This window comes from Aureobasidium melanogenum (genome assembly GCF_000721775.1).
Source record: "Aureobasidium melanogenum CBS 110374 unplaced genomic scaffold scaffold_5, whole genome shotgun sequence".
Taxonomy (NCBI): domain Eukaryota; kingdom Fungi; phylum Ascomycota; class Dothideomycetes; order Dothideales; family Saccotheciaceae; genus Aureobasidium; species Aureobasidium melanogenum.
The window spans coordinates 355,926-375,837 of NW_024470057.1; the positions used below are offsets into that span (position 1 = coordinate 355,926).

The following is a 19,912-nucleotide window of genomic DNA, read 5'->3' on the forward strand; positions in this document are numbered from 1 at the left end:
TCTACTTCTGGTCCATCTTGCCAGTCACGACTTCGGGCTCCCCAGCAATCTTTGCATCAAGTGCTTCTTGTCCCTCAAGAATAACATCTGCAGGAATGCGATCAGGAGTCTTGTTGGTCAACAAGATCATTGGAGCAGTCGCCAATGCCATAAGGCCAAAGCTGACACAGAAGCCGATAAGAGGGCTAGCTTCAGTCTGTGTGTTCATGCCGTAGCTGATAGCCTGTCCCACAGCTTCAAGACATCTAAAGGCAGCTCCGTTACGAACGTTTGCCTGGGCATCAGTCGCGAAAGACGAAATCAGCCAGTACATGTATGACTGTGAGAGAGGGCCAGTAGTCTGGACGAAGAAATAAGGCAAGAAGGCTGAGGGGTATAGTGAATCGTCCCAGTCAATTCTGCCAGGGTCGTGGGCGTTGAACTTGACTTGCATGATGATAGACCAGATGTAGACGCCAAGGTTAAGAATGACGACTACGAAGAGACCGACACGCGCTCTTTGGCGTTGACTAAGGCTCTTCATGTCGAGAATGAAGCCAAGACCAAAACATCCGACACTGTGATGGTCAGTATACAGAACAAATCCATGGGTCAATTGTACTCACATGCAGAAGAATGGTGAAATCAAGGAGGACAAGGCACGGGCGCGGACGGAGAAGTAGATTCCAAGGTAAGTGCTCCATGTACCCGAGTACTAGAAGAGTGTTAGCATGGTTCTCACGGGATGATAGGATATGGTGATTGCTCACGAAGAACGACCAAATAGCCCAGAATGCGGACAAGACGATCAAGCTAGAAGTTATAGTAGTCTTGATGAGCTTGAACTCCTGCTTAGTTCCAACCTTCTCAGAGACCAAGATACGAGTACCGTCTGATCGGACGACACGTTCGAGAGGAGAGATCATGAGGGCGAATGGAAGTCTAAGATTGTCAGTATGTCGATTATGTTAGTTCAAGGCTGAGAACACTTACGCAAGACATTCGATGATTAAGAAAGCGACGTATGTATCAGGAGTCACACCAGCTTCAGCACCCTTCAGGTGGTTCTTGGACAAGTTGATGGCACCTCCGACTAATTGGCCGAGGTTGCGGGCCACAATCCAGAATGCCAGGTACTTTCCACGAGCTCCTGAAGGCGCGAGCGACATGATAGTTCCCGATTCAGCAACGTACCACGCCTATTAAGGGCTCAGTTAGCATAGTTTCTCATTTGGACAATGGAGCACTGCAACTGCAACAACCGTCACATAGTAGAGTGCCGCTTGAATGGCCGGAGGCCTCTATCGAGAGCCTGCCCGTCCGCTGGCGACGACAGGCATTCAACAGATTCCTCCTCAACCTCAAATAGCATCTTGCAATGCAATGGAGGACTGATCTTCCGGACCGGAGTTTGAGACCACACGTAACGGTTGTTGACTTGAGCGTCGTATACTTACCCCTGTGCCGATGCCAGAGATGAAGCCACCAAAGATGATGTACTGCGAAGCATTAGTGCTGTTTCTCTTGTTGATTGAGTATAAGTCGTACCCATTGGTTGCCAAACTTGCTGTTGCAGTAGTACGATGAGCCTTGGATTGGGAACGACATGGCACCGATGACCAGAGCCCATTTGACACCGAGCTTGTTCACAAGAGGTCCACCCAGGAAGCAGACCAGTGCAAGCATAACGTAGTTTATAGCATTGCTAATATTGTTTGTCTTAGCCGAGGCAAGACCACCGCCACCGAGACCTATCGATGGTCAGTCCTGTATTGAAAAGCAGAGTATGGGAGGTCGCCTACCAGCGATGGCATCTGCCATGGCTGGGCCACAGAAACTCTGCATGGACAGAAGCATCATCTGTGTGAAACTGTCTTGGTATATCCTCTTCCACCATGGTACAGCATTCTTGTATTCCTCCATGTTCACCCTTTCATCGGCATAGACTGGCGGTTCGTTCATTGGGAGCGTTCCATGTGTTCTGAGAGCTTCGTCGTCTCCACCAGCATGTGTGTTAGGGGGAGCAGCAGCGAGTGATGCCATTGTGAGAGTGTAGTATGGCTACCAGTACAGTGATTGTGGAAAGACTGCAAGACAGAAGCTTGATTGAGGTTCGCTACGACATTTATAAGACATCGAACAGCATTAGGTTACCCCAGAATGATAGTCCCCATCGCTTTGACCTGTGCGTATTATCAGTGGAATCTGGGTTCAAGTGCCACGCGGGTCCATAGTTTGCCCCGGACTATCAAAGTCATGTTGAATGATGGGCAAAAGAAGGCCGTTTTCACCTTGGACCTTCCTCGAATTTTGGGCGGCTTGTAGCGGCAGTCTTCGGCGCAAAATCTCGAGGAAGGTACAAGCGTCAGACTGTGAGATAGGAGCCGCTCTTTCTGGCCGCGGCCACTTTTGCCTAAATGGCAGCGACCGGGAGATATCGCTGATGCCGGCAGCCAATAGGAGTTCCGCATGAGAGCGGAGGAGCTGACCAAATTGAGCCTAGTACATGCGGGGGATAAGCCAGCGACATTGATAGCACATGTCTTCCGACAGCCATTTGAGCGACAGCAATATGTTAGGTAACACCTTCCATGCTGTCGTGGAGTGCTCTTGTATATCTTCCTCATGACTTGACTGTGACTGTCCGGCATTGATGGAAGTGGTAGTGACTCACACCACACGTCGGTCCTCTGTGGCCGACCCTTACGACGCACTCGTTGTTCCATTGGCGTAAGCAAGAGCCCGACCGTAGCTCTTTCCCATACACAAACCGAATATCGAACGCCACAAAATACATCTACTTCTTTGAGTGTCTGTCGGCCCAGCAACACTGCTTTCAGGGTTCGCTGCGATATAAATCGCTAGATGTGTGTCAATGGGTAGCCCGCTCGACTAGTATACAAGGGAATTGCTCCGGTTGATGAAAGTGACATATGTATACAGAGCGGGTACCGCAAAAAATTCTCCAGAGACTGACGCCTAGCTCTACGATCGAGATCTTGTAGCTCAGAATGTTCCTGCTCGTTACCGAGAATCACGCTGATTCAAGCGATCATCAACCAGAAGTTGTACATTAGCCAAATGAATGTATCGATCGTTCTTGCGCGAACTGTCCTGTCCCATCTTGTTTTGAAGGATGCGGACATAGACATCTCGTGATTTTGGTGAGGCAGACAGAGACTCTAAAAGCGATCGGAGCGTCTCGTGGTGTTGAGGCGACTGGGTACCGTCAGAGAGTGTCAACGCGTCGAGCAGGGAGTAGGCAATCTCGAATTGCTTTTCGAACTGTTCGCAGAGTCAGTCAACGATTTCTTGGTCTCTTTTATGCTGGAGATTTCCACAATGCACAATACACTACAAGCCAGAGCGATTGACACCAGGAGCGTGTCATCTGACTGGATCTCGCAATTCGTGCATTGTTACAGCTACAATCTGACAACGCTTTGCTTGCGGAGAGTGTAAATGGAATTGATGACTTACAATACCCAGCCCGTGTACCTCAATGGCACTTGAGGAAAGCGTCTTCAAAACTTCATGTAGTGAAGAGGCAATTTGTATAGGATAGTCGTAAGAGTACGAGGGATTCATAGACGCTGAAGAAACCAGCCCGAGCCTGAGAGCAGTCTGCCAGACCATGAGTCGGAGCCACTGCTGCGTGATCAGGACGTCGGCTCGTTGTGTTTCAGATACGTTGGCTAGCTCCAGAACACGACAAAGCTGGTCCTGCAACATAGCAAGCTCAACGTACTCTCTGTCGGTACCTCCAGACAGAGAAAGCTTGCTTCTAGCCTGGATATAATTCAGGTCAAGCAAGGAGAATAGTTGGAATAACATGCTTAGACCAGTTGAGATTGAAGGATCCTCGCCTGGCAGTGTATCGCAGAGCAATTCTGGTGCGGAAAGTATACTGACAGGAAGTGTATCATGTATGAAAGCACCGCGTTCACTAACATATAACAGTGCATATATGCGTTGTCTGCGGAGTCTCTCGGATGGCTGCAACATCAGGTCTCCCCCAACGGTATCCATACCTGCTGCCTGAGCTAAGGTGATAGCTTCCCTGACATAGAACCAGGAGTTCTTGCGACACTTGAGATCGAAGTATGTGACCGCAATGAAGAGCGAGGTCAAAACATCTTCAACTGAAGCATTCTCGATATAAGACGAGGATATCCGATCTTGAAGACACTGTCGAATGTACCCTCGGGCAGCAAGGGTCCTCTTGTCCAGAGTCATTGTGGGCCAGGCATCCACGGCCATCAAGGTGAGGGCACATATGGACCATAAAAGCCTTTGCTCAGACCCCTGTAGAGATTGACGATTGTCCAAAAGTGATCGCAGGTACCCCTCGTCCACGACTGGATATACAGCATACATCTTGTCGAAAAAGAGGTTGACACCATGCTCGATCTCGTACCAGCTTGTGCCAGTGGAGAACATCTCGTGATCAACAACAGCTGCATCTTCGAGTCGGCTCCAGATTGAGGATAGGGAAGAATCTCCTGTCAATCTCTGACCTTGTAGCGGAAGCGTTGATGACAGCACGTTCTGAGCAAAGTCATTGAATGTGAAATATGCATCATCGATAAAGCTTTGTGGCGATGATTGATTATCATGAGAATTTAGTCCTGCATGTAAAGTCCGAATTTGTTCTGGTATACCGGTAGATATGTGATCTGTGCCAGCGACATGATTTGGACCAGCTGCGGTGGTAGATTGATGGCTCCCAAATATTTGCTCGGTGTTGTCTATTTGAGACGTATCCGAATTGTGAAGTGGTGCTGATTCTGTCGTCTGCGACAGAGACGAGTCTCGTAACTCATTGATAACCCTGCCTGTTCCTGGCCGCGGACCTCGTCGTTTTCTGATGGACTCAAACGCGCACGGTAGGTTATGACTCTTGCATCGATCGCATGGCTTAGCATAATTGCACCTGACCTTGCGCCGCCGACATTGATCGCATGGAAACTTTTTCTCCTTGGTGGAATCCTCGGTCGACATCTCACACTTTGATGTGCATCATGTCTGGCATGATGTTGTTAGTGTAGCAGAGAGAAAATGAGAGGTGGCACGGAGTCTTGGAAACGGCCCCCGAGTTTACGAGATTGATGTTGCAGGTACAACCCTGCTTACACAATTGACTCGTTCTCCCATGAGAAGGTACGAGGGTGAGATACTACCAGCATGCACAATTGCCATACCGATGGAGAAGGAGCATTGAGGTAGCCCGCAGTGAAATGCTCTCAGCCGATGCCATCATTTCCCGGAAGTAGTCATTCCTATGCTACACTGCAGTGTACCTGCTCACATTGTATGAGAAGCTCATATATAAGAAGTTATATGGGGTAGACTATGAATATCAACTACATGCTTTCCTCCATCTACCGGTCTCCTAAGCAAGCATATAGATACGCGCTTCCCATGGCTGCAAATACTGCGATGCATATCCAGCTCCTGTTTCGACAGGGGTATCATTTTGTTGCTGATCAAACACGTTATCAAGGACTACTTTGGCTGAGACTGTGTCTATGCCGTCAACACCAGGCAATCGATTTTCGACATCAGAGAAGTTGCAAACAACAAGAGCCTTCGTCTTGCCGTCCAGTGATGTCTTGACGAACGAGAAGACTTTCTCATTATCTTCGTCCACCAGCTGGAAATTGCCATGCACAAGCACCTCAGCGTGGGCCTTGCGGACCTTGAGCATGCGGCGCCAAAAGTTCAAGACACTTGAGGGGTCTTCGTGTTCCTCTTCGACATTGATGCCTTCTTGTGCGCTGGTGTTGACCCTCATCCATGGCTCAACATCTTTGTCAGTGAAGCCAGCGTTGAATTGTGGAGACCATTGCATTGGAGTTCGCGCATGGTCACGAGACAAGTGTTGCAATCCAGCTCTGGCTTTAGCATGTGCCGCCTCATCTCCAGGGTGTCGCTGAACCATCTCAGAGTAGAAGTTGATACTGTCGACATCTTTGTATTCTTCGATGGGCCAGTCCTTGGGCATGTTGATCATGCCAATTTCTTGGCCTTGATACACGAACAGTGTCCCCGACAGCGACGCAAAGAGAATGGCAAGCATCTTTCCAGAGCGTGTGCGCCAGAGAGGTGAGTCGTTGCCAAAGCGCGAGATACTGCGGGCTTGATCGTGGTTTTCGATGAAGCTTGTTGTCCATGCATCTGTGCCATCAAGCAGACTTTGAGTGCGACAGATGGCGCCCTTGACGTCTGCTAAGGTGTAGTTGAATGGAGCAGTGTCATATTTGGATGGCCTGCTCTGTCCGACATCAACCGAATCGAATTGGAACACCATGTTCAACTTCTTCGCTGCCTCTGAGACATAAGCGAGTACACGGGCCCGGTCAGGTGTCGCTGGACACTCTCCCACACTCATTGCGTTGTAACGAACCAAGATTGCGTTCATCTCGTCCAGATACTTATCCATGTTTGGTCCGTTGCAGAACAGAAGACTACCGTCTTGCCATGGGACGTTAGGATCTTGAACGGGAGCGTCTGGGAAGTCCATAGGCTTGCTGTACATGTTGACAGTGTCAATTCTGAAGCCATCAACTCCTCTATCGAGCCATGAGATCATGGCGGATTTGTAGATTGCCTGACGTGTTTCCTGATTTTCCCAGTTGACATCCGGTTGCTCAGTACAGAAGAGATGAAGATAGTATTCTTGAGTATGCTCATCCCATTGCCAGACCGAACCTCCGAAAAGACTACGCCAGTTGTTTGGAGGTTTACGGTTGCCGTTGCTGTCGTACACGGCAGGTCTCCAGATGTACCAATCGCGCTTCGGGTTGTCTTTGGATGATCGCGATTCTTGGAACCAGGCGTGTTGGTCTGATGTGTGGTTAATGACAAGATCAAGGATGATTTTCATGTTGCGACGATGAGTCTCTTTGATCAGAATCTCCATGTAGCCAACAGTGCCGTATGGAGGATAGACTGCCTCATAGTTGGAGATGTCATAGCCCATGTCGACTTGAGGGCTATCATACCTAGGATCTATTTTAGCAACGCGAGCAGAAAGAGATCTCAAAGAAGCTGCTTACATGGGGCAGACCCAAATGACTTCGACACCAAGAGACTGGATATAATCCAACTTTTGCACGATGCCGGGAATATCTCCGATGCCATCATTGTTGCTGTCGTTGAATGACGCAGGGTAGATCTGGTAGACTGTGGCGTCTTTCCACCATGGTCGAGGAACATTCGCCATTTTGCTTCTGGTAGAAAGTTGTGATGATTGTCCAATGTTTGTGGGCACAGGGTGGACGAAGTCAGTGAGTGACGATGGCAGATTCCAGGATCAAACGTTGTCAGCTGGAGAAGACAGCATCTTATATTGTCGGGAGTGGTAGGATCTGCAAATGCGGGTGGGCAGTTTGCTCCTTTCGAGCAACGTTACTTTGGGGCTACGGGGATTTGGTCTAGTTTGCGACGCGCGCATCTTCGCTCGCTCTCATCACGTTTGCAAATCACAGTTCAAGATCCGAACTATTCGAGACTACGATTTGGTTGTGTGATGCAGACTCAAGTGGTGAGGCCTGAAGGAGTAAAACGAGCCGCGGCACCAGCTTGGCCGAATCCCCGAACGTTCGCGTCCCTCAGCTTGGCACCCGTTCAGCTGGCATCCCTTGGTGTGCCTTTCCATTATCAGTCATACTTCGGCTCACTTTGCGAACTACATCAATCGACGCCTCTTTAACTGGCCAGCGTAATCGCCAATGGGCTTAGCATCACTGTTGTCGGGATGCTGGGAGATGAAACCTATGTGCCTGTCAAGTCGAACGCCAGTTCTTGGTTGAGACGCAGGTGTTCGATCCCTCTTCCTCTCCAGCCCAACTATTTCATCCAAACCACTCTATTTATCAGGAACACACCTTTCGGGGAATCTTTCGCAAAATCCTTCGCCCGGTAGACAGTACTGCCACCCACGACTCCGCATTGCTCACCAGCATGACCTTTGTTTACCAGTTTCTGGAGGACGATTAGTTCCTCACACACAAGCGAGCTTGCTCGTGTCTCGGAGAGAGACAGTCAAAGGCCACAGCTAGGCAACTCCTAGCAGCTCGCAGAGCCGAGATATAATCAGGGGACGAGAAGTGCTGTTCGCTCGGCTAAGATCTGTTCGGACATTGTCAATCTGATAACAAAAGCGGTTGGTGTTAGGCATCAAGGCTGGCTTGGCGTACATGCGCGCAGCAAGCTACATTCAATCCCGAATTTGTTTGTCGTCTTACTACTATTTCACAGCTGTTGTGCCCTTATCACGAAGGTCCCTTTCCTAGACAATTCACAACCTCACATTGATCATGCGTTCACAAGATTCTGCCGCGATACGGAAACAAATCTGTCAACAAGCATCGTTCGATCCGCCTGAAGACGCATGTTCATCCTGCGATTTTATACACGGAACCGAGGAGAAGCCTTACTCTGGCGGTCAATGCAACGTGTATGCTCTCAAAGACCATCTGGGTCGATGTGTCGCAATGCGCATATTCCGCCAACAAGACACTTCGTCAGTATTCATTCTGGTGAACGAACTGAAATACAGACGAGAGATCAAACGCTGTGGAATCAAATTTTTCCAAGATGTCATCTCGCACTGTGAGAACGGAAATCAGCTCATTCACAATCCGTTCATTTGCTTAAGCTGGGTTGAAGGAGAACCGTTAACCTGGTCGGATTCAGTTCCCAAAGCACGTTCTGTAAGAAACGATTTGATCAAGGAGATTGCCAACATTTGTCTTGACCTTTTAAGCATTCAGGAAGAAGGTAAAGAAATTGTTCTTCAACAGGATGACATGGGGTAATGTTTCACAGGCACTTCGGCAAAAGCGGAAGTAACGGTCAAGATACAGCGAAAGATCGAAAGAGCAGAGAAGGGAAGCTACATTGGTGGCAACGTAGAGAGCTGCAAAAGGCAGATGAGCCTACTGGAAAATTACTGGATCCCCCATCTTGATGAAGCGCCACGTGTGCTTGTTCATGGCGACTTGTCGGCCAACAATATCCTCGTGGACCAACATTCAAATCTCAGAAGGTTAGCACTTGTTTATACATAAATTCTGTACAATTTTGCTGACTTGAATAGCATAATCGATTTGGGCTGGACCGAGATGGTGCCCCTGCAATTCGCCGCAAAGTATCCTCGATTTCTAACCCATGAACCTCGACATAATTCTTTTGATTGGGCTGCTACTAATACAGACTGTATGCAAAGGGACAGGCTCGTCTTTCGGGAATGTGTCCGAGACAGGGCTATGCGTGAAGGTGGGTATTGTCAAGTGTATTACGACATTCTATGTAGAGAAGATGAGGTTAACCGCCACTGGTGGTTCACCGCGATATCTGAAGCGGACAAGCACATAGCGATGGAGTCGTGCGCCTGGTGTCCCGAGCCGAGTCTTCTCTGACCGTTGTTTTACAAGGTGTCTTTGTGTCGCAAAAAAATTAAATAACCTTTCCTGCACATTTATTCCATCTGTACTATGCTTCTGACAGTGCTGCTATCTCTTCTTTCCTAGGACACTTCTGCGATACACTCTCATGCAGTAGTTGCGGTTGTTCAGCCGATTTTCCCGTGTTACAACTCTTATTATACCATTTTGTGGAAGCAGGATGCAGCAGAATCAGCTTAGTTGAATGTATTATCGCAGACAAACAATGCTAACAAACATAAAGAAACTTCTCCCGCATTTGCGCTAAGGTATGTGGAAAACCCAGTGGGAAGAAAACCACAAACGAAGAGACAAAATTGTGTTGTCGTCAGGGATTTTGAGTTATGACATGGGACCTGTGTCCCTGGTGGCCCTTTCCATAGTCAGGACAGAGGCATCTGCAGCCATGTTTGATAAAGTGGTCATCAAAAAACTAAGCTGCTTCACGAGTTTTGCCTGGGACGAACTTCGCCTTCGAGTAGAACATCAGTGTGAGGCCGACAAAAGCGTTGGAACGTTCATTATACTCACTTGCGTAGGGGTCAGATTGACGTTGCAACGCCCAAGTGTGATCTCGAGACGACCTGGATATCCTATGCCAGGGTGGCGTACAAGTCCCAGGAGGCCTTGCAAATCGTGAGTTTGGAACGCGTTGTGCAGATCTCGAAGGAAACTTTCCAGATCAGAGAGAACCCCGGTGATGTTCTCTTGGGCATATGGCGATGCATGATCAACCTCTTCATCGCCGGTACCCACGCTATATTCAAGGGGTTGGAAAATCAAGTTGCCGTTCTCAACTTCCGATCCCCATATGGTGGGAAAGGCATGGAGTTCTTGATATTTATCGAGGTACATTGGCGTGGAGCTGCCGTTTATTTCAGTCAGGTATTCGCCATCGTTGAGAGCGAAAATGCTGATGTAGAAGTTGGAGTCCGAACAAATGTTCGACTGCATGCTTGCGGAAAAGTGGCTGTAGTTCAACATCGATAATCCTCTTTGCGTCGAGTTGGTCGAATCGAGAGCCGGCCTGCTCAAGAGTTGGAAGTGAATTAAAATTGTCACAGGAGAAAGGTTTGATGACAATAGCCATCTTGAACTCTTGAACTATAGGAAGAAATGTACACGAATGAGTGATATGGCAGCAAGGGATGGAAGTGCTCAATTTATACGCCTTCCTAGGAGGCCGGCTCATCAAATTTTGCCAGTGGTCGCTACTAAGTTCTTGGGACGCGACCGATGATGTCTCCACGAACCAGTATCTTTCCAATGCGTTCCTGATACGTAGTGAGCTATCTGAGCAGGCGGGATCTTGATGGTGACTACTCAAAGGCATGGCGGCTCCTCATTTGAACCCGAACTCTGATGCTTCAACCCTCGAACATCAGTTGAGTGGCCATGAGTCTCCTGATGGCCGCTCGACGGCTAGTCTTGAAGATGATGTTCACCTGCGATTTGCTATAATCCTTGAATATGCAGACGCATGGATGTGCGCGCTGTCCAACGAATGTGAGATCACCCTGTAGATGACTGCAAGATGTTTAAGCCTAGGTCAAGGAGACAATTGGCTACTGTTGAACAAGCAGGATAATGCGCGAAGATCACGCTCTGTCCAGTGGTTCAACGCCCTGCAATCTCGCGGATGAGAGGTCAGGCGGTATCGATTCGAGTTTAGCAAAAATCTGAAGACGCATGAGTCCAGTCATGTTGGTACAATTCTGGTAGGTATCGACGATGCAGAGGTCTCTCCATGAAAATAGCAGGGACGATTTCTATTTGGTCGGCGGTAAGAAGTGTGACGATAAAATCCCGACCAGATGGCGCCAGAATTGATTCGATCTTGCTGGATTTATAACAAGCGCCTCCATTATACCAGGATCAGCTCGTAGAGCCCGAACAACCACCAATACACTCGATCTAGATATGTTGTTCGATAAGCGCCATTCCACATCTTCCTTCCTTTGGATGAACGTTGCTAGGATATTTCACCAGCTCAAGAACGTTCAGCCCCTCACCGCCCCATTCATCTTTGAATGGCAGGTTGCCCGAAGTTGTTATGGAGGGACAACTTCGAGTAACCTGCCGTTTCTGCTTGACGGTATACTTTCGTCTTCGTGAAGAAAGTCGGCATGAAGCAGGATCACTCCTACCTCAGGCTTTGTTTTCTCCTGGCTTGCCTGTCACAATGACCCAGCAAGACTCAGGGTCAATATCGTCTGTAATCGATCGAGAAAAACTTTTGAGACCATAATCTGTCAAGATATTAAGAGATGAGTGTGTAAGACCAGATTCTCAAGTCGAAGCAACACAGCGTTGGTTCAACGTGCATCTTCGAATGTCTTGCTATCCAGCGTCACATGCGTCAGTGCCCACCTCGGGTGAGTTGACATTTGCGACCGGAGATCTGGGCTCGCTCTCCCAAACAACCGGGACCGATGTGCAGTAGTTTAGGCGCGCGCTTCAGGATCAATCAACTTCCGATGCCCAAAAGACTGGAAGATGACTCCGCCAACCATCTGCATGCTTTTGCTTATCAAGTTGCAATGCAGTAAGGAGTGGTTTGCGGCTGTGATTGCTTATAGTAGGCGACTCGATTCGACGACAGACATGCTGAGGCTCGCAGGACACCTGATGGATTTGCGTGTCAAACACGCTTGCGCGTGCATGCTGCATTCCAGCGTCTTCCTGAAAATCCCTTACAACTTCAGCTCGCCTCCATGTACCGGACCGGATGTTGCACTTTGCATTGACCTGCGATAGGTCGGTAGATGGGACAATTTAGGTCAAATTCTGCGTAAACAAAGCCATAGCAGGCGACGACAGATGGTTGGCGCACCAAGTTGGACGACAACCTTGGACGGGCACCGTGCCGAGGTCATTGATCTGCCAACTGACCACAAATTTAGTCAGAGCCGCTGTATGTATGCAACCTGCATGCATGATTGACTAGGTAGCAAAGGCAAGCGCGATAACGATGGCTACAAATTAGCGCTCCTGCACAAAACCTTGCGGTCCTTGCCCAGGTCTCGCACTCAAGAAGAGCAACGAACCACATCTGCATTCTGTAAAGTCACTCAATCTGTTAGTTGCCTCCCTACGATGGTGTTGGTCGACGTCATGTTCAATCCTCTACCGTGAGCCACTTAACTCTGACCATCGGTACGCGCGCTTATTACGTTCAGGAACAAATGTTTCACGCTCGATCGGACATCGATTGTCACTTTCCTGCTGCAGTGCACCTGCTCTAACGGATCCGGGCCACATCTAGCACACGACCTTCATGAGAATGGCGCATTCCGCAACTACTTCCACATTGCACATACCTGTCACTTTGGCCAAAACTCCGACCCTCCCTGCCGTTATGTGATAAATCAGAACCCATTAGACGCGCTTCTAATCACGCATGAGACTTTGCTCTATGCTAGGCTATACTCTAGCCAGCTTGTTTCAAACAAAATCGGCGATTTCGATTTTCAACACACGCACACGTATCGTGTCGAACCGGTGACCGCCTGGACTTGCAACGTAGGCTATTTGCAAAACAAAACTCCTTTATTCGCGCATACCTTGCACGATTGCTCAATGTGGCCCCTTGGAAATGGTTCGATCATTCACAGCCTGTTTTCCTCCAACAATGATGAAGTTCTGAGGATCCGTAAAGCTGGACAAAGCTCCAGTTGGCAAGACGATATCGCGTTCTTATACCATGAGATGGAACCGCAGCCACTTGTAAAGCATGTGTAAGTAGTAGAGTATGCATCCAGATGTAGACAGCCTGCTGACATGACTAAGTAAGATCACACTGCCGCTGAAGCTGCAATGCTTTTGCACAATGAATACATCACCACATCCCCCACACGACATAAAAGATCACGACTATCTTTGTATACCGAACGTAGCGCAAGATCAAGCACCATTGGACGGCTTCATAGCTATAGTTGGACAACAGCTGCACATAATGAAAGTCTCAGAGACTCGCCGTCTGCTTGTTGATCTGACAGACTGCCCTGTTACACAGACATGGTGGTGGCATGAAGTTCAGATCCAAGCACAACTTACTTTGGCATACGAAATGACTGGAATCCCACAGGAGGAGCCTGGCTACATACGGGAAAATTGGCCGCTGAAGGTTCTGGAACAGTTCAGCTGGAACCCGCGTCTGCTCAACTGGGAAGCGAATACATAGTCGTTGCTAGTAGCTTCGTGATCTAGCCCGTTACGAGACTTGACTTCCATCGCTGGGGTTTTTTTTTTAAAAAAAAAAAAAAAAAACTCTCAGCTCACCACAAAGCCATCCACTGGTGACTGATCTACTGCATTCTTACAGGTATGCTAGTACATGATACCAAAAGAACAAAACGTACAGCAGCAGGGATTCCCACGTGGTCACCCACCGTAGTACTAATCTGCCGTTCAACTGCTTATGTATGGCAGAGCGGACGGGATGCCCAGTTTTCAGCTGACTGTGGCCGTACGTGCTGGATTCCAAAATCTGCCAAACCATGAATGCTGCTGTCATTTGCGTATGCTTGTTCGATGGACTTACTTTCAGATGGTTTCCCTTTCCGCATGAGGAGCGCCATCCATAACAATGGTTGCTTGTCGCAAGCAACGTTTGATGTGATCTTCTTATGAGAGAACGCTGTTGCTTGGTCTTCTTTGGCTCTATATCCGTATAGTTTAGTCGTAAAAGTCGTTACATCTTCTCTTCTGCTTCTGGGTATCATTGTTATTTCCTTGCTCTTTGCCCCTTCATTTTCACTTCTGCTCTCATCCCTAGCTCTTTCTCTTTTTCAGCGGCTGTCACTTCTCCTGCGCACCGGTGTGGGCTTGGGTATGTCCTTCTTCCTCTGGGGATTGCTGTTGCTGTTGTTGCGCCATGACGTTTTCGAACATTGACCATAGGCCTTCGACTTGGCCGAATTCATTGCCGACCTGTTAGTGCGAGTGTGTCAGCGGATGGTTTCTCTTTCGCATCTCTTTGAGGTTTTTGGGGATGTGGAGGGGCTGTGGTGTCTGGCGAGTCGTCGCGATCAAATGAGGTATGCGGGCAGCGATTGGGGAACGTACGGCAATGACGCTCTCTAGACTTCGATTCAAGGTGTTCATGTTTTGTAGCACTTGCTCTAGATTCTAGCTGTCGTCAGTATGCTATCTGTTGCATTCGCAAGGGAGAGTCGCTCTTACTGTCGCAACATCTTGAAGCACGAGTTCGCGTTGTTGTTCGAAATATGTTTTTTCGCCTTGGGATCTATTGTTGGTCGACATCTCGACAAGTTTTGTCCAAGTAGTGTGACTCGCGACAAGAGGAACGAGGTCAAAGAATTGCTACCAACAATTACTGTTCAATGTTTACTTTGCACGAGGACCTGGATGGGCTGCTTGGACCGTGCAGCCCTTCCGCCAAGACTCAATCCTCCACCTCTTTTCCTTGCACGCTTCGCGCCTTCTTCCTTTTCTTTGCAACGACTAGCAGATGTGATTTTTTTCGTCTGCTGAGTCCCATCGAACCAGTAAGTCCACCATCTTCTTGTTTTGAGTTTTTCTTCGGTACCTTTATGATGCACAAAGAATTCTGCAATTCGGACTTTTATAGCGGGCTCTTTCGGGAGTTCGCTGGGCAGGCTTCTTTGGAGGTTCTGCCAGGACGACAAAACTATTCACAATCACTTTTTCTCTGATCTTTCTCATTCATATATACTCTTGACTTGTCACAATTGAGGCTTGAATGTGTACTGACGAGTCACTCAAGGTTCAACTATGGAATTTGATTCTGGATAGGATGTTGGGCTTTGGGTAGGGAGTGGTAGGTTTTGTTGGACTTGGACTTTTTTTTTTTTTTAACCTCAAATGATCAATATCAGATATGTTGCCTGATTTGTGTTGCTCCTTTTCTCATTCAAAGCCGTGAAACCCCGTTCCCGCACTCTGTTCTGTCTCTGAAATGATGTCGCTGTGCCTTGATTGCTCCTCGAAACCAGGTCGTCATTGTTCAATAAGTACCGAAGGCTTTCCATGTGCTGCCGTCGTTCCCCCAAGCTAGTTCATGCCGTCACATCCATCAACAAGCTCCGTCACTAATCCAGACCGCTTTTGGCTCTGCGATCGTCGTGATGAGTCGGGATGGATCGAGGTAATCTCGCCGGTTTCACTTTCCGCGCTTGAGACGACGGTAGAACCGAGAATTATATGTGTACTTAGTATACGCTGGCCATGATCACAGGAATGGTGGACGGCTTTGGATAAGTTGATAGACAAGGACGTGGCAGAGTTGACATCAAATCATCAGATATCTCTTACCTCTTTTTCATGAGAGTGTAATTCAAACCTGTGAAAGCGAGGTCACGAAAAAGATGATCTGTTCAAACTATCGACTTGCATCCTCGGCAGATATCACTGGTGTCCGGGGCTTTTGGAAGCAACAGATATCTTAATATTTGGACAAAAAAGACAAGAAATAGACAAACAAAAGCTCCTGCCTAGTTGATAGACTCATGCATCGAAAGCGATCCATGCTCGGCTGTATCAGCAGATAGAACCAGAACTCAGATACCAGCGAATTGCAGACACTTTAAAGCACATAAAAACAGGCACCCTTTTGTTCCCAAACTCAGCGACACATAAACTCGTTGCTGACGAGCGCGAGGTAGATTCAACTTAGTACGTCGACATCGTTGTATCACCCTCGCGCTTGACAACCTCGTTCCTAGGTGCAGCTGACGGGAATGGCATCGTAAAGAGCCATCAAATCGGCCACATCTGGGTCAGACATGTCGTCCTTGACGACACTCTTGTCAGTTTTATGCTGCTGCGTGGAATCGTCGACCTCGTTCAAGACTTCCGTGAATCCGATGGCAGTCATGGCTTTCCTCACAGCGCCCACATCGCGGCCCGAGTCAAGATAGACAGCACCGATGATGGCCTCCAGGAGGTTTGCAGGCTTCTTGCCGCCACAACAGGAGCACTCTGTGCATGAAACAAGCTTAGCTTGGGAAGCCATCTTGTTGAAATACTTGTTGCTCAGCTTTGCAGTGGAAAGGTCGCCCCAGTCACCTTATTCTAGGTCAATTACGTGGAGTGGAAGCCAATGTAGGAGATTTGGACTGACCCGCAACACTATCCTTCATACTGAACCAGTACTCCGCAACAGCGACAGCCATCACAACATCTCCTATGATGGCGAGTTTCAGGTTGTTGCTAGTGAAGAATCGCCCATTGATAGACGTAACAGAAGGCTGGCTCGGTGCGACATATTGCAAGGCTTCCCAAAGGTATGCGTTCTCATGATCTTGGAAACGATACTTGATGATGCGTTCAACTCGATCGACCTGGTCTGACTTGAGCACAGGCACTTCGCCGCCGGAGCTGGCCATCATGAAGAAGTTGCGATGCTGCGCTGCTCACAAGATGTCAAGATGCGTTGCAGCTGCATGATATATACGGAGTCTCGTGCCTAGTCCCATCACAAGAAGATGCGCAACTTTTCTCAGTGTAGACTGACCGAAGGTTGTTCTGCGAATGCGTTATTTACTTGAATTGGGTTTGCCTTCAAGACAGCCCACAATGAACGATCTCATGTCAGAGGCTAGCTTTTGCTGTCAATCGCCTTGTGAATCTTGTTGAGTCGCCAAGGTCAAGAACAAGATTGTCCAAACAGATGATGGATTGGAGGAGCGTCTGATGTCGTGAAGGAAACTTAGCATTCCAACTCGACAAGCTTAAAACAGCCACACACCAGTCGTGACTTCCTCAGATGATGACCAACGGGCACCTAGTAAAATGCAAACAATAATATTAATGCTCGTAAGGGGGTATCCAGAAATTATCTAATTAAGCAAACATATCAATCAAGATATCAGCCAAACATGAATAAACGCACTTTGCAATATGCGAGAATATCCTTCTCTTCTTTTTGATGACGTCCGAAGATGGTTTTCAAGCTTTGGTAATGCAAATGTCACATTTACCATGTGGTGCCCTGACCCTTGTATGCATGAGCTTCGAGGCCGGGAATGGAGAACCCGTAACCTTGAGTATGTCCTTCACGATCGCTGGGTGAGATTTCAACCTTGATGCAGACATCGAGACCATCAGGACCACAGAGGCCAGTATTTTGCAAGCCCTCAGCAGCAGGGTGAGTAGTACCAGCCTTTTGCTCACCTGCATGCAATGCCTCGCGAGGATTACCTCCAGCCGGGAACTGAGTGGCTGTGAGTGTCGAAGCGCCATTGGTGTGACCATTGGTATGGCCATTAGTTTGTGCGTCGACGTGACCATTGGTGTAGCCGTTGGTTGCGCCATCGACAGCAGCACCAACTGAAGATCCAATTCCGTTGTGTGACTCTGCGATGATTGCGTAGTTGCGACTGGGCATAGTGCAGTGATTCTTGTCTTTGGTCTTGTTCTTGACATCGTTGCGTCCATGGCCCGGATCCTTGTCGAACAGATTGAGCAACGTCTCGTCAGTATCGTGATCGAGGTGATGAATCTTGTTACGACTGGCGAGAAGGTTGGCCACGGCTGACGGAGGAGGCTTGTTGGTGATAGCGGAAGATATGACGTTGGCCATGTAGCGCCAATCCTTCTCGACAGGAATGTTAAGATTGGGGTTGCTGTAGAATCTACCCATTGCCGCAAGATGAACATCACCACCAAGGATCGTGACGCGAACACTGTGTCTCTTGGCCAAATCTTGCAGGCGCTGAATCAGTTCTCTGCGCTCAGTCTTGTGTTGATGAGCCGTGTAGTGGTCGTCCAGATCATCGAGAAGATCAACTTGTCCGTCGAATTGGTTGAAGAGACCACCAGCGACTCCGAATCTCTTGTTAAGGAAACGGATGGGGCCCATGATAGGCGATTGGAAGATGTTTTCGAGCCATTGCAGACGAGGGTATGCAATCGGCACTCCCAAGAGCAGAATCAGATGCTTCAAGGCAGGGTTTGCCTGAAGCTCAGCAGAAGTACGCCGGAAAATCTGGTCGTATGTCTCATTGTAGTTTATCTGATGTCTTGTGCGCTCGGTTCTGGCGTCGATACCAACGAAAGCAATGCGTGCACCAAGCTGGCAGTACATGGATCGACTGCGTTCTTCGACATAAGGTCCTGGTTTGGAACCAATGATGTACGACGGTTCGTGCTCATCTCCAGTCTTGACAAATGTGTCGTTCAACTGGACTGCATCAGCACCAGCTGTACCATTTGCATTGGCATGGACTGTTTGCGGAGCGTCGGTGGTGAATGTGCTCTTCGGTGGAGCAAGATGGTGTTGGAACAGCAAATAGTACTTGTGCGCCACACCACCAATACCCCTGAAGACAGCACATTTCATGAAATGATCGGTGTAACTGCCAAAGCCATCGATAATATCGTGGTCATCCCAAATGTTGAGTTGGGGAATTTGACCATTGGCGAAGGAGAAGGGCTCAGTTCCGTACCAGCGCACGTAGTTGTTGAAGTAGTACTCGTCACATTTGGCACGCAGTTCTTCGTTGAAAGGGAAATTTCTTCTCTTGTGAGGCGAACCAATGTCAGTCCATGGCCTCAGAGGACCATCCACTCTGACACCGTCGTTGTAGATTTGATCGCCACCACCGATCATGACGTGGAAAGGCTTCTGCTCGTGCATACGCAAAACATCGTTCCAGAGAGCGCAACCAGACCAGGCATCAGTATCGGTACCAACAGAGAAACCATTGCAAGAGTGGAACATGATCCTCATGGACTGAGTCTTGGAAGGAATGTAGAATGACTTGGGGCCAGGACTCGTCTTCTTGGAATCAACATATTTTGCGCCGGGAATTTCGTAGTCCCATCGGGACTCCTGGGCAAGGAATGGTATCTGGATGTCGAATCGCCAGAATGCGCTCTTAGGGTCCTCGTACAACTTGACACCGTCAACTTGTCTACTGAAATCAACGGCAGCACCACGAATGACAAGCTGAGGTTGTTTCTGACCAGGAGTGGTGACAATCAGGACACTGCCATGCCACGAAGGATTGTCCGATGACTGTCCACTCATGTATCTGTAGTTGAGCAGAGGACCGCACAGCGTCTCGACCTGGTTTGAGGTGCTGAGAACCTGGGGCCCTTCGCCGACTCCAACAGCGCCATCCTCTCTCTTTTGCGATACAGGTCGCTCGGTAGTTTGGGGGTCTACGGTGTGATCGGGGCGGAAGGTAGGGTCTTGGTGGCGGCCGAGGGCATGTTGAATAGCATCACCGGTAGGTCCAGTCTCAGCAGTGGTATGCGCAGAGTTGTGGCCAGTGCCCCAGGCATCATTCGCGTGTTGGCGATCGGAATCAGTGGGTTCGTTCTGCTGGTGGTCGAACTGATCTTCGAGACGGCGAGCCGAGTCGGAGTTCATGCTTGCAACGGTCCGGGACGTGCGACCGAATGTCCAGGTCTGTCGCGCAACCAGAGGAGTGTATGGATAAAAGCAAGGAGGTCGCTCAGCTCTCAGGTGAGCGCCGGCCACCGCAATTTTATCT

General features: G+C 48.8%; 9 protein-coding genes across 9 annotated transcripts; 2 read left to right on the plus strand and 7 right to left on the minus strand.

The window, feature by feature from the left end:
- Position 1: 1 nt before the first annotated feature.
- Positions 2 to 2,022, minus strand: M437DRAFT_73582 (MFS general substrate transporter; the record flags this gene model as incomplete). Its single annotated transcript, XM_041026053.1, has 7 exons — positions 2 to 557; positions 606 to 694; positions 750 to 921; positions 973 to 1,178; positions 1,437 to 1,478; positions 1,528 to 1,730; positions 1,782 to 2,022. The coding sequence occupies 7 exons, from the start codon at positions 2,020 to 2,022 to the stop codon at positions 2 to 4; spliced, it is 1,509 nt and encodes a 502-aa protein (XP_040881668.1).
- A 981-nt stretch (positions 2,023 to 3,003) lies between these two features.
- M437DRAFT_73583 (uncharacterized protein) lies at positions 3,004 to 4,980 on the minus strand (the record flags this gene model as incomplete). The annotated part of the gene is made up of 2 exons (XM_041026054.1): positions 3,004 to 3,264; positions 3,460 to 4,980. 2 exons carry the CDS (start codon positions 4,978 to 4,980, stop codon positions 3,004 to 3,006), a joined length of 1,782 nt encoding a protein of 593 aa, XP_040881669.1.
- A 391-nt stretch (positions 4,981 to 5,371) lies between these two features.
- On the minus strand, positions 5,372 to 7,204 carry M437DRAFT_73584 (alpha-glucosidase; the record flags this gene model as incomplete). The annotated part of the gene is made up of 2 exons (XM_041026055.1): positions 5,372 to 6,983; positions 7,038 to 7,204. The coding sequence occupies 2 exons, from the start codon at positions 7,202 to 7,204 to the stop codon at positions 5,372 to 5,374; spliced, it is 1,779 nt and encodes a 592-aa protein (XP_040881670.1).
- Positions 7,205 to 8,300: 1,096 nt separating this feature from the next.
- Positions 8,301 to 9,404, plus strand: M437DRAFT_64285 (uncharacterized protein; the record flags this gene model as incomplete). Its single annotated transcript, XM_041024401.1, has 3 exons — positions 8,301 to 8,763; positions 8,812 to 9,031; positions 9,083 to 9,404. The coding sequence occupies 3 exons, from the start codon at positions 8,301 to 8,303 to the stop codon at positions 9,402 to 9,404; spliced, it is 1,005 nt and encodes a 334-aa protein (XP_040881671.1).
- A 73-nt stretch (positions 9,405 to 9,477) lies between these two features.
- M437DRAFT_64286 (uncharacterized protein) lies at positions 9,478 to 10,382 on the minus strand (the record flags this gene model as incomplete). The annotated part of the gene is made up of 2 exons (XM_041024402.1): positions 9,478 to 9,624; positions 9,960 to 10,382. The coding sequence occupies 2 exons, from the start codon at positions 10,380 to 10,382 to the stop codon at positions 9,478 to 9,480; spliced, it is 570 nt and encodes a 189-aa protein (XP_040881672.1).
- Positions 10,383 to 12,248: 1,866 nt separating this feature from the next.
- M437DRAFT_64287 (uncharacterized protein) lies at positions 12,249 to 13,611 on the plus strand (the record flags this gene model as incomplete). Its single annotated transcript, XM_041024403.1, has 4 exons — positions 12,249 to 12,342; positions 12,376 to 12,559; positions 12,608 to 13,165; positions 13,218 to 13,611. The coding sequence occupies 4 exons, from the start codon at positions 12,249 to 12,251 to the stop codon at positions 13,609 to 13,611; spliced, it is 1,230 nt and encodes a 409-aa protein (XP_040881673.1).
- A 617-nt stretch (positions 13,612 to 14,228) lies between these two features.
- On the minus strand, positions 14,229 to 14,693 carry M437DRAFT_82654 (uncharacterized protein; the record flags this gene model as incomplete). Its single annotated transcript, XM_041027789.1, has 3 exons — positions 14,229 to 14,360; positions 14,496 to 14,558; positions 14,613 to 14,693. The coding sequence occupies 3 exons, from the start codon at positions 14,691 to 14,693 to the stop codon at positions 14,229 to 14,231; spliced, it is 276 nt and encodes a 91-aa protein (XP_040881674.1).
- A 1,438-nt stretch (positions 14,694 to 16,131) lies between these two features.
- On the minus strand, positions 16,132 to 16,798 carry M437DRAFT_64288 (uncharacterized protein; the record flags this gene model as incomplete). Its single annotated transcript, XM_041024404.1, has 2 exons — positions 16,132 to 16,478; positions 16,534 to 16,798. The coding sequence occupies 2 exons, from the start codon at positions 16,796 to 16,798 to the stop codon at positions 16,132 to 16,134; spliced, it is 612 nt and encodes a 203-aa protein (XP_040881675.1).
- A 590-nt stretch (positions 16,799 to 17,388) lies between these two features.
- Positions 17,389 to 19,788, minus strand: M437DRAFT_44467 (uncharacterized protein; the record flags this gene model as incomplete). The annotated part of the gene is made up of 1 exon (XM_041020904.1): positions 17,389 to 19,788. One exon carries the CDS (start codon positions 19,786 to 19,788, stop codon positions 17,389 to 17,391), a length of 2,400 nt encoding a protein of 799 aa, XP_040881676.1.
- Positions 19,789 to 19,912: the final 124 nt, after the last annotated feature.